Consider the following 12,452-nt stretch of genomic DNA (forward strand, 5'->3'; position numbering starts at 1 on the left):
AATAATTCCCTAAGCAACATAACCTGCAACCTTAGATATTAGGAACACCAGGGGAGCTTGGTATGCTGACTCTGAGAAACAACACGGAGGGTGGAGTGGAGTGGAGTGGAGTGGAGGCACCGCAGCCAGGCTCTGTGATATCACTGCAGGGGTGGGGAACTGGAACTACTGGAACAAGAATGGAAGGTCCCTGCATTGAATCCACTGAAGCAAGGAGGTGAAACAAGGGGGTTCTATCAATGCTATTGCCTTACTTCTGATGTATATCATCAGTGCCCAGTTCTGGAGTAGTGACCTGCTAAATCATGTTCTCTGGGTGAACTTTGCTCATTATAATCTCATTATAATACCAAAACACACCTCCATCCCAAAAGCTACCCACCTCTAAGGTGCGACCACCCCTCACTGAGCATGCATTCTGGATTTTCTCTAGCATATACCTTTAAAAATAAAGCAAGGAGGTCTTACACCAATCAAAGTAAAGGTATGTATGACTAGAGTCGCTCAAGCTCCACCTAAAAATAAGAAAATATAAAAGGGCTTAAGAGAGGAGGAATGGTAGGGAAGATACCATCATAGACAAGTCAGGAGGACATTGCTGACTTCTGGGATCAGTCGACGGGCTGAACCTCTCTCCCCCGCCATAGGGACACCTATTGGGTAAGATTTGAACCCTCGGTTATGCCGAGTGCTTCCCCGGGAAACTTAGAAATCTCTATAGAGTTTTTCCATAACTTAGTGTGCTTGTAGTCGACTGTATTATTATTTGCACGTGCTTTGCAGACACTGTATTTATCACCGGCAATCCAAAAGAACCTGTACTCCTGTTGCTTTAATAAACTGTACTATTCATTAATCTAGCCGTGATAGTTCATTAACGCATCCAAACTCCCTAAGTCTAGTAATTCTCGTGTATTGAATGTGGCTAAGCCAAGAGTGCAGTACACTATTAAGTGCATCCGTCATTGTGATAGTTCAGCATATTGAATGCGACCAGACTTATAGCGTTGAATTGGACATCACTCAGAATTTAAACCTAGCCGCCCCCAGCCCCTCTGACATCTGAGGATAAGCTGGAATGCAAGGGGATTTATTTTCTGCCAAATTTCTTTACCCTTTAACGCAACAGTAGGGCAGGTGGAACACCCAGGCAACTCCATTACGTTCACGCCATTCTTGTACAATTTTATTTTTGAAATGAGAGCTGTTGTCAGACTGCACAGCAGAAGGCATGGGAGTGTCAGCAAACCATCCATTAAGTCCTGCCACAGTGTTAAGACCATCAGCTTTCCTACAAGGAAAGCTTTCCCTAAGCCTGATATTATTTCAGCTCCAGGAAGGATATAACGCCACCCCTCGGATGTTCGAGGAAGAGGTCCAACATAATCAATTTACCAAGTGGACAGGGGACTTATTTCCTACCCTCTATCCATTTGGTCCTGAAAAAGGTAACCTCCTGATATTGTTTCTTCATCAGTTGTTTCAAAAGCATGTTTAGTGTTGCCCTGTATCCAGCTTTTGCCTCATAGAATATCCATGCACAATATATTTAGGTTTCCTAGGAGCATTTAGTATTTTGGGGGAGGGGGCACAAAAGGGAGGTTTCAGTTTTACCTTAACAATTCAATAAGGAACAACTACTCCATTTACCCTGTTTACTAATATTTTCTGATGTTTCAGAAGGATGGCTCCAGGACATGATTCTACTTTAATCATGGATAATTGTGCTCCAGTATTGTCATGGTTTAACCCCAGCCAGCAACTAAGCACCACACAGCTGCTCACTCACTCCCCCCCACCCAGTAGGATGGGGGAGAGAATCGGGAAAAAAAGAAGTAAAACTCACGGGTTGAGATAAGAATGGTTTCATAGGACAGGAAGGAAGAATATAATAATAATGATAATAATAATAATAAAAGGATTGGAATATACAAGTGATGCATGATGCAATTGCTCACTACCCGCCAACTGACGCCCAGTTAGTCCCCAAGCAGCGATCCCTCCCAGCCCCACTCCCCCAGTTTATATACTGGGCATGACGTCACATGGTATGGAATACCCTGTTGGCCAGTTTGGGTCAGCTGCCCTGGCAGTGTCGCCTCCCAACTTCTTGTGCCCCTCCAGCCTTCTTGCTGGCTGGGCATGAGAAGCTGAAAAATCCTTGACTTTAGACTAAACAGTACTTAGCAACAACTGAAAACATCAGTGTTATCAACATTCTTCTCATACTGAACTCAAAACATAGCACTATACCAGCTACTAGGAAGACAATTAACTCTATCCCAGCCAAAACTAGGACAGGTATCTATGAGAAAATCAGTTTTTAATTTATTGTTTACTATGGCCTCTGCTAGTCCGACTCCCTGGTCTAGTTTCCCCAATTGTGTGGATTGTCCTGCTCATAGTTCACAAACGAGTTTCACCATGTCTAGTGCACACAGGCGACTCATGGGGGGTTACAAAAGCAACCCAGCCTTGGATTGCCTTGAGGCCCTGTCTCTCTGCAGAGATGACTCACGGGGAGCTGTGTAGACAGCTTAGCCCTGGGTTGTCTGATAAACCCTAAACTAAACAGGGAGGTAGCTGTGCCATTCAAAGAACCAAAACCTGAACTGAGCCTTGAAATCCCTTAACAAATAGTATGCCCTGAGTCCCAATCCAACCACTATTCAGTTGCCTGAGGAAGCAAGGTAAAAAAACCCCAAAACCTGGACGGTTTCAGCCCCAGTTTCAAATGACAACCTTGTGTATTCAAACAATCACAGACCAACAAAGGAAAGATAAGGGGAAACTCCACTCAGATATACATAATCCACTCAGGCATATATCATAATCCACTCAGACATAGTCATACACACCTTTCCACAAGTCAGGGGATAAAAACTCTTAAGATTCAGGTTGGAAACGGGGGAGTCACTTCTCCAACTATACAGTTGGCTTGTGAAGGAAACCCTTCCCCCCCTTGATCGGGACGCCGGTCGAGGTAACTTCCCTGGGATTGAAAGCCCTTACCTGGAGGGGTAAGTGAATATTGTTTATGCTTTAAGTTTGTAAACGCGTGTGTGCTTATGGTTGTCTGTGAATTGCTTGTGGTTGTAATAATGTACTACTCTTGCCTTAAAAAATTGCAGTAGTGCATTCCTCCATTGTATCTGTAAAACCTGCAATAGTGGCGTGTTACGTCTGTGAGTGAAGTTCAAATAAATCATTTGCTTGAACCTTGCAGTTAAGTCCTTTTCCGTCACACCAATACTGCTTTCTGATAGGAGACAAATCAGGTTATTTTTGCGGTTTGAAGGGTTTTCCCTGTATCGGAGGAATACTAGGCAAATGTGTAGATAACTTTTCCTCCTTTTCTCTTTCTTTCACTAGCAATTTTAGGTTTTGAGAGAAGAAATGTCCATAAGCTTAATATTTTAATCACCTATGTAGCTGTTTTGTCAATACTACTTTCCATCAGATAATTTTTTTTTTAATATAAATTAAATAAATCAAAGTTTGATTTGTAGTACATGAAAGACCATAAATGGACCTTCTGACACAGATGCATTATGTTTAAGTATGGGGTCACCTTTCAACTGTGCCCTTTTAAAAGTACATGAATGTGTCTTAAATTGCTTTCTCATACTCCTTCTAGGAATTATTCTCTGTAGAGGCAGATGTCTCTGAGATCAGATGTCCTCAAGGTTAAAGAGTATTTTAAGAAGTAATCAAAATGGGAATGTATTTGATTACCGCTGATTTGACACCTGCTCTTAGATTTCAAGAAATGCTTTTTTTAAAGAGTGGTATTTAAATTGTGATAGTTTTAAATATCTGAAGACTTTTCTTCTACAAATATTTCTGGTGTTCTGATGATTCTGCAAATGCAGCACAGTTATAAACAAACCTGTGCTTTCAATCCTTAACTAAGCTGGATTACAATGAAATTTTGTTCAAAGGTCCTTCATAGGAGTTAACACGATGACTTAACATGAGGTTTGATAAGACAGTTGCCTAAGTGTTTGTTAATGAATTAGCTCAATACTTCAGTTTCATGGATGCCAGCCACAAAGTCATATGCTTTTTTTTTTTTTAAGGCATGTTAAAACATGACAATATATTACAGTATACAGTCTTGTTAAGGATACTTTAGTCAATAGAACAGTATAATGGAAGCAAATTCCACTCTGGTGTTGATGTTCTCATTGAATAATTCTCTTCCTCTTCTTCCTCCCCCACAAATGCATGGAACAACTTCACTACAGACCAGTTAAGATTGTCTTGAATTTGCTGTATATGTGGCTTGACTTTTGTTTTATGGGCTTGGACTTTTTCTGAACTAAGCAGTTGGATAATACTGAAGTGACAGTTTCTTCCATGTATTTTGCAAAACACAATAGGTATCACATAACAGGCTCAGCAAATAATTTACTGATGTTGGAGAGTTTTGGGTGCACTATGTTCTCCTTAATGTGGTTTCGTTGTGATCTCCTTGTGTATTTTATTGTGAGCTTTGGGAAATATAGTTTATATTTTTCAGTTGGTAAATTTAGGGTTGCTGTAGGGCAGAGGTCTGCTTGGTTGTTCTATCTTGAAGAGTAACATAACAAATTAACTTCATTGTATGGATGTCACTCCTGTGTTTCAGAGCTTTCAGCCAACACAGCTGCCTTTGCTAAAAGTGCTGCCATGTTAAGTAATTCTGAGGACCACACTGCTCTATCTAGAGCTTTGTCTCAGCTTGCAGAGGTTGAGGAGAAGATAGATCAGTTGCATCAAGAACAAGCTTTTGCTGATTTTTATGTGTTCTCAGAACTGTTTGGTGACTACATTCGTCTTATTGCTGCAGTAAAAGTAAGTACTGCTAGGAAAAATGCTTAAGTTTTGTGTTTATGGTCACACTTTGCAGTTTGTATATTTAAGGTAAATGGCCAGGTTGGATGGGGCTTTGAGCAACCTGATCTAGCGGAAGGTATCCCTGCCCATGGCAGGGGGGGTTGGAACTAGATAATCTTTAAGGTCCCTTCCAACCCAAACCATTCTATGAGTCTATGAATGTTTGTATGCACTTGCACGCTTCATTATGCAGTTAAGACTTGCTGAGTTTTTGCCTGAAATTCCAATCAAGTAAAATGAATGAATCCATGATCAGTTATTCCCATGATAAAAAACTGTTGTGACCAAAAATGGGCATGGATTAATAGGATCCAGACAAAATCTAATAGGATCCAGACAAAATCTAAATGGTGAATATCTTCTAATTAGAGCAATATTAATTGTGCAGAGTATTTAGAGACACCATACTAGTTAGCATGCTGTACATGTTTCTTTCAGGTAACTGATTTTTACAGTATGCTCATAAAATGTTTTCAAGAAAATAGTTTGGCCATATTAGATAACCAATAGTTTCAGTACATAAGCAACAAATATCACTTGTGGATCTACATCTCATTTAAAGAAAGTATTCAATTTTGGTGTACAGCATGATTAGGTTTTGACATGGGGAGGGGTTGTATTGGGTTTATGTGGCAAGGTTTTGGTAGTGGGGGGTGCCGCAGGGGTGGCCTTTGTGAGAAGAGGCCAGGGGCTGCCCCATGCCAGACACAGCTGGTTCCAGACAGCTACCCAGTGGACCCACTGCTAGTCAAAGCTGAGCCAATCACCAAAGCTAGTGGTACCTCTGTGAAAACATATTTAAGAAAGGACAAATTGCTGCTCAGCAGTGTGTGTGTGTGTGAGGGGGAAGCGTAAGAAACAATCCTGCAGACACCAAGGTCAAAGAAGGAGGGGGAGGAGGTGCTGGAACAGGTATTTCCCTGCAGCCTGTGGAGAGGACCACACCCAAGCAAGTGGAAGGAGGAGCAAGCCCTGAAGGAAGCTGCAGTCCTGGAGAGCCCACACAGGAGCAGGCTCCTCACAGGAACTGTGGCCTGTGGCGAGGAGCCCATGCAGGAGCAGTTCTTGAAGGACTGCAGACTGGGGGAAGAACTTATGCTGGAGCAGGGGAAAAGTGTAAGGAAGAAAGGAGCAGCAGAGAGGAACTGTTATGAACTGACTGCACCCCCCCATCCCTCCTGTGCTGCTCAGGCAGGGGGAAGGTAGAGGAGTTGGGAATGAAGTTGAGCCTGGGAAGAAGGGGTGGGTGGGGAGAAGGTGTTTTAGTTTTCGTCTTTGTTTCTCACCATCCTACTCTGTTTTTAATTGTCAATAAAATAATCTTCCCCAAGTTGAGTCAGTTTTGCCTGTGATGGTAATTGGTAAGTGATCTCCCTGTCTTTATCCTGACCCATGAGCTTTTTTTCATCTTATTTTCTTCCCCTGTCCTGTTGAGGAGGGGGAATGAGAGAGCAGCTGTGGGTGGGGGTCTGGCAGCCAGCCAAGGGTCAACCCATCACAGGGGTGTCTAAGGATTTTATCCAGAAATATCTTTGAACTTGTCAGGCTGTTGGGAATATATTTTTATGTATTTTATATACACACACACAATATATATAGTTATAGTCTATATGTTATTCTATATATTGTTATTCTATTATATAGAATACATAATATATAAAAATGTATAATTCAATTCTACTACCTCCTTCCATTGCTAACAAAAATGTACTGCCAGTTATGCGTATAGTAAAAGAAAAAGTTTGCTAGAATCTGTATTTAGAGAAGCATTTGTGTATTATAGCACTTTGCAGTGATTGCTTTGGTAGTATTGTGATGGGTCAAGGAACACAAGATGATTTGGAGCACCAAGGTGTCTGCTCTAAAGAGGCTTCTTAAATGCCCTCTGTTATTTTTAAATGGTATTTAGCTGTGCAAGCATGCTGGCAAATGAAATCCAAGACACAGCGAAGTTTCTTTTGAGTACACTTGTTCCAGTTTTATCCAGAAATATCTTTTCCTAATAGGACTTTAGATAACTTTAACAATTGCAATTGCTTAATAAATGCCCATACTTACAGGGTGTGTTTGATCATCGAATGAAATGCTGGCAGAAATGGCAAGATGCTCAGGTCACTTTACAAAAAAAACATGAAGCTGAAGCAAAGCTCCAACTTGCCAACAGACCTGATAAACTGCAGCAAGCTAAAGATGATATAAAAGAGGTAATGTTGTCAAGTATTTATATTATTCCAGAGGCCAGACTTTTTGTACTGATTCATTCAGTCCCCATCAATGCACTATTTTATACAATTTTTGTTTATAAATCATGTATTTGCTATTTTCCATATTTGCTGAAATTATTAAAAGGAATTTATTTAAAATATGAGATGTGCACAATTGTTACCCATTCTGAGATATGTAAGGCAATCAAATACTGTCTCTACAGAGTCTGGGATATGGGAGGAAGGGAACATGAACAAGTTTAAAAATGCTTTTAACTGTTGCAGATGACTTGGGTAGTCAGAAGAACATCTCTTGGCTTCTAAAGCTAAAATCTAGCTAAAAAGACTAACAGAGAACATGTTTTGCTTAATGATCCAGCATATCTACTTATATATATATTTTTTTTAAATATATATATATTATAATTTCAGTAAAAATCTAACATGTTGAAGTTTCATAAATTATACACTTTTTCTACATGCTTCACTAAGGAAATTGAAGAGGTAGGACAGTTTAATTATTTAATATTAATGCATTCTTGTTGTGTACCACTATTTTCTCATGAAATAATGGAGAACATCATTGCAGATTTCAATCTCTTATGCACTTTATTTTGTTTGGCTGCCTCATTGGTCACTAACCCAAGCTGCTTTTTTCTTTCTGCACTTCAATATATTTTACGTGCAGTGTTGAAGTTGCTCATTAATGTGGCTTTCTTTTTTTCTTTAAAAAGGCCCTTGTTGATTGGGAAAAAAGTGTCACTCTTTTGTGACCACATTCTTGCTGGTTGGCTCTCTTGATGTCATCCATCCACCATGCAACAAGTGAGCTGGAACTCATTGGCAAAACTAATTCCTGAGTGTTTGGAGTAGTAGGAAATACTCAATGACCCTTTCTCATTCTTAATATAAAAAGAATTAATGATGTTGTTCCTGAAGGATTTCTTTTTCCTACTTTATTGTGTGTTTAGAGAAGGTTGTTAGTAAACACAGAATTTGAATGTGCTGGCAGAAAATTATTGCTTCCACTGAAATATATTCAGAGTTGCTGAATTCTTTAATAGTAGTCCTTTTGACAGAGATATCGAAAAGTGGAAGCCTATGCAGCTTGAGCTTCATCCATGACTCAGTTCCTTTGTGCAGATAAAAGGTAAAAGAGTAGTCCTCAAAACACCATATTAAACAAGGGGAAGATTTTTCCTTGTCAGAAACTGTAAGATGGCAAATTATCCAGTGATAATTCCTACAAACCCTGGTGTTTGGATATGATGAAACTGGGACGTGGGTCCATAGGCCTATAGAGGCTGTCTCTGAAAAAAAAAAAAATGTTGCTTCCTGGCTGCTTTTTTCTGAGGAAGATAACTGTTACCAGATCTATTAGCTCCCATAATTCAGTTAGTATGTTGAGATTAACAGATACAGTTGCATTTTTAGAATGTCTGTTAGCATGCATATGTCTGAAGTGTCAGGATGATAGCTTTTTTCATAATATACTTACACAGGTGGTTTAAATTTAGCAATATAATAGTTGCATAAAAGCAGGTGCAAAGGAAAGTCTAGTAATGATAACGTAATATAGATGGTGATGCTTTCTTAATTGTGTAGCTGGATGTCTTTTGATATAAAATAAGGATAAACATGATCAAGTGTTTTGTAGTATTGATATTAATGCCTTGTTCCCAGTATGGCAAAACCGTACAAGCAGCTTCACTTCCTCTGAATTTTCCTTCTGTGCTCTTACCTGCAATTTTTTATTATTTTCTTTTATTTTTATTGCTGCTGTCTCTTAAAACAGTCCCCACTGAGCAAGAAAGTTTGTGCTTTGGCTTGCCTAAATAATATACGTTCTTATCAATAAACGCATCCTTGTTAGCTTGTCATCTGCAGCAGAAATATGACAAAGATAAGCAATTACTTGTCCATAGGCAGAGATGAAGATTTAATAATCTCTTCTGTGAATAGGAAAGTACAGGCAACTATTTTTTGAGACTTTTTCACATTTGATCGAACAGGTAAGAAAACTTAAAGGTTTAGCTTCCTTTTATAGCAGTGTTTGTAAAGGGAATAGCTAATAAAGCTTTAGAGATCCTTTTTTTTTGCTAAAGAATCTTTAAATTTTTTGTTACAAAATATCCGTTAATAACAATATTAAAATATTTTTATATTTGGTATACAGATAACATTACCTTAGAGATATCATTGTTTTAACTGATCTGATGACATCCTTCTCTATAAATTGTTGTTCTGAAATTACTGTACTGATATTTTCCCTTAATTATGTCAAAAAGGTGCTTTTCAACTCTTGAATGACTATCACTAATATAATAAAAAAAAGTTCAGCTACCAATAGACTGAACAGAGAATGCAGTCTTATCTCTGCATGTTTTTCCTTTGCCAGTGGGAGACAAAAGTTCAGCAAGGGGAAAAAGATTTTGAACAGGTCTCCAAAACCATTCGTGAGGAAGTGCAAAGATTTGAGGCATGTATAATTTTGTTCAAATAAATGACAGTTTTGCTTTAAATAATATTGATGTTCCAAGCAAACTTGGTTAAGAGGTTAATCTGCCATAATTATTTACTTTATTAACAGAGGGAACGAGTGAAAGACTTTAAAACTGTTATTATCAAGTACTTAGAATCATTAGTGCAAACACAACAGCAGGTAAGAAATTTTAAAATTTTTGTACAAGTTAATACTTAATATGTTCCATATTAGGTTAGTTAAAAAGGCAGGCTTTAAGTATAGCAGTTTCTAAAACATGGAGAACTAACTCTAGTCTGTAATATATTGCAGGAGAACATAGTGATTGCTGTTTCCCAGCTATTACTGTCCTCACTTGCATAGCCCTAATTCAGGGGAGCAAGAGAGAAGCTTTGTCAGGGAGGTGGGAGGGGAGTGGAAGGTCTTGTGTATTCAAGTAATACTTTTACTTGTAGACTGGAGTAAAATGCATTAAATATGTGCTTAGGCTTACTGAAGAGACTTGAATACTCAAATGCTTATCTGCTTTTTTAAAAACAAACAAACAAACAAAAGAAGTACTGAATATTGTATAGCAGTAAAACAGCTTTCAGTGACTCAGAAGTAGGCCTGGTTCCCAAATGAGTGTCTGAAATCTTTTCTTTTTTCAATCTGGGAATATAATCCTCCAGCTTTGTTTAATAAAAATAAAATAAAATAATTAAAAACCAAAACACCTTTAGAGGTAAGAATGGCAAACTCACCGTGCAAACAAATTCTGTATAACTATATTCTGTGGCAATGTGCTCAGTGTGTAAGAATAACTCTGTTTGCATGAGCAGATTTGTGTATTTATTACTTGTGTTTTTCTTGCATCATGTAACAATGTGAATGGATAATTAATCAATGGATAATGTGAATGGAAGCATCTGTGCTCTTACTTTGTCCAGTGGAGACAAATTCAGTACAAGAGGAAGAAGGTGTATGTGTGTTCTTTTCCAACATTCAGTACTTAAAGTAAGGCGTTTTTTTTTTTTTTTTCCTTCTCTGCAAGCTGATAAAATACTGGGAGGCATTCCTACCTGAAGCCAAATCCATTGCCTAAAAGAAGGCTATTCCAAATAACAAGAGACTCTCGATGTTTGTCCTGGATAAAAACTAAATTCCACACTGAAATCACTTCAAAATCATCCAAATAAACCACTATATATTTTATGAATTAACACGTGGTGGTTTTATATACCACAACATTTTATTAACAAGCTGCATGTCATGACCCTCTTTGAAATGGACTGTGGCATGATGTTCTGCAATACATTGCTGGATTGAACACTATTGTGTCTTAATACTTGCACCAAAATGTGCACTGTAAGGCCGGAAAGAAGATATTTTTGTTCTTTACAATACAGTGTTCTGTAGTATGCTTACCTGATCTTTGAAACAAATTTAATTCAATTGATTAATGTTCACTTACACATTCCTGTACAAAATCATGTTTCTGTGGTTACGATAATAAAGAAATGTATCTTGTGAAACATTCAGCTCTTATTTTGTTTCTCTAGATATTTACTGATGTTCTTAAAAGTAGCATATATAACCAATTGAGATTATATCAAAGGCAGCAACACATAGAATCATAGAATGGTTTGGGTTGGAAGGTATCTTTTAGAGATCATCTAGTCCAGCCCCCCTGCAGTGCATCACTTGTCATGCATTGAGCATTCCAGCTTCACACAATACCATTTGCTTGCAAATGGGCCTGGTCTCAGCACCCTGAGACACATTCTTTAGTATGTGATTCTTGGCCTGTGATTTCTCCTGTCTCTAGTACTATCAGCATAAAGTAATTTTAATAGATTCTGATAGTTTGCTTGTGGAAGGTAAAGAATGCACTACAGATTGTGTCAGGTAGCTTTCTATGGCATATAACATGTTAGAGACGCTCATGATGGTGATGATAGCCAAACAAAGAGTATGGAAAAATAAGAACCCTATTCTGAGTAGTATTTAATTGCCCCCCTTCTCAACACGCTGCTGTGGATATCTTTGCTAACTCAGCAGGTTCAAAAACTTAGCTGTTTAACAAAGCAAAGTTATTTACGCTTAATAGTTGTTCACAGGTGGAATATATAGACAAAAAAACAGTCACATTGTTTCTCCCTATTCAAAAAGAAAAATGCTCAAGAGATGTAAAAATATTAAGTAATCTCCAGGGACTAAACTGTATGTATTTGATTTCCCCCTCCCCCCTGTCCTGGTTTCAGCTGGGATAGAGTTAACTGTCTTCCTAGTAGCTGGTACAGTGCTATGTTTTGAGTTCAGTATGCAAAGAATATTGATAACACTGATGTTTTCAGTTGTTGCTTAGTAGTGTTTAGACTATAGTCAAGGATTTTTCAGCTTCTCATGCCCAGCCAGGGCACAGGAAGTTGGCACAGGACACAACCAGGGCACCTGACCCAAAGTGGCCAACGGTGTATTCCATACCATGTGACATCCCATCTAGTTTAGGAACTGGGAGGTGGGGGCGGGGAATCACCGCTCGGGGACTGGCGGGGTGTCGGTCAGCGGGTGGTGAGCAATTGCCCTGCGCATCATTTGTACATTCCAATCCTTTTATTACTACTGTTGTCATTTTATTAGTGTTATCATTTTCATTATTAGTTTCTTCTTTTCTGTTCTATTAAACCGTTCTTATCTCAACCCAGGAGTTTTACTTCTTTTCCCGATTTTCTCCTCCATCCCGCTGGGTGGGGGGGAGTGAGTGAGCGGCTGCGTGGTGCTTAGTTGCTGGCTGGGGTTAAACCACGACAGTCCATTTTGGCGCCCAACATGGAGCATGAAGGGTTGAGATAACAACAAACCTGACCAGAGCTTGTTAAAACAAATTTGTTCTAAGCATTCATTAT

The 12,452-nt window shown here is 38.7% G+C and overlaps 1 protein-coding gene across 1 annotated transcript; it reads left to right on the top strand.

Annotated features, from left to right (window-relative positions):
* Positions 1-2,151: 2,151 nt before the first annotated feature.
* LOC138683353 (sorting nexin-2-like) lies at positions 2,152-11,084 on the top strand. Its single transcript, XM_069775059.1, has 5 exons — positions 2,152-4,836; positions 6,939-7,082; positions 9,481-9,561; positions 9,673-9,744; positions 10,598-11,084. The coding sequence occupies exons 1-5, from the start codon at positions 4,672-4,674 to the stop codon at positions 10,646-10,648; spliced, it is 513 nt and encodes a 170-aa protein (XP_069631160.1). The 5' UTR covers positions 2,152-4,671; the 3' UTR covers positions 10,649-11,084.
* Positions 11,085-12,452: the final 1,368 nt, after the last annotated feature.

Source organism: Haliaeetus albicilla, chromosome W (genome assembly GCF_947461875.1).
Source record: "Haliaeetus albicilla chromosome W, bHalAlb1.1, whole genome shotgun sequence".
NCBI lineage: Eukaryota > Metazoa > Chordata > Aves > Accipitriformes > Accipitridae > Haliaeetus > Haliaeetus albicilla.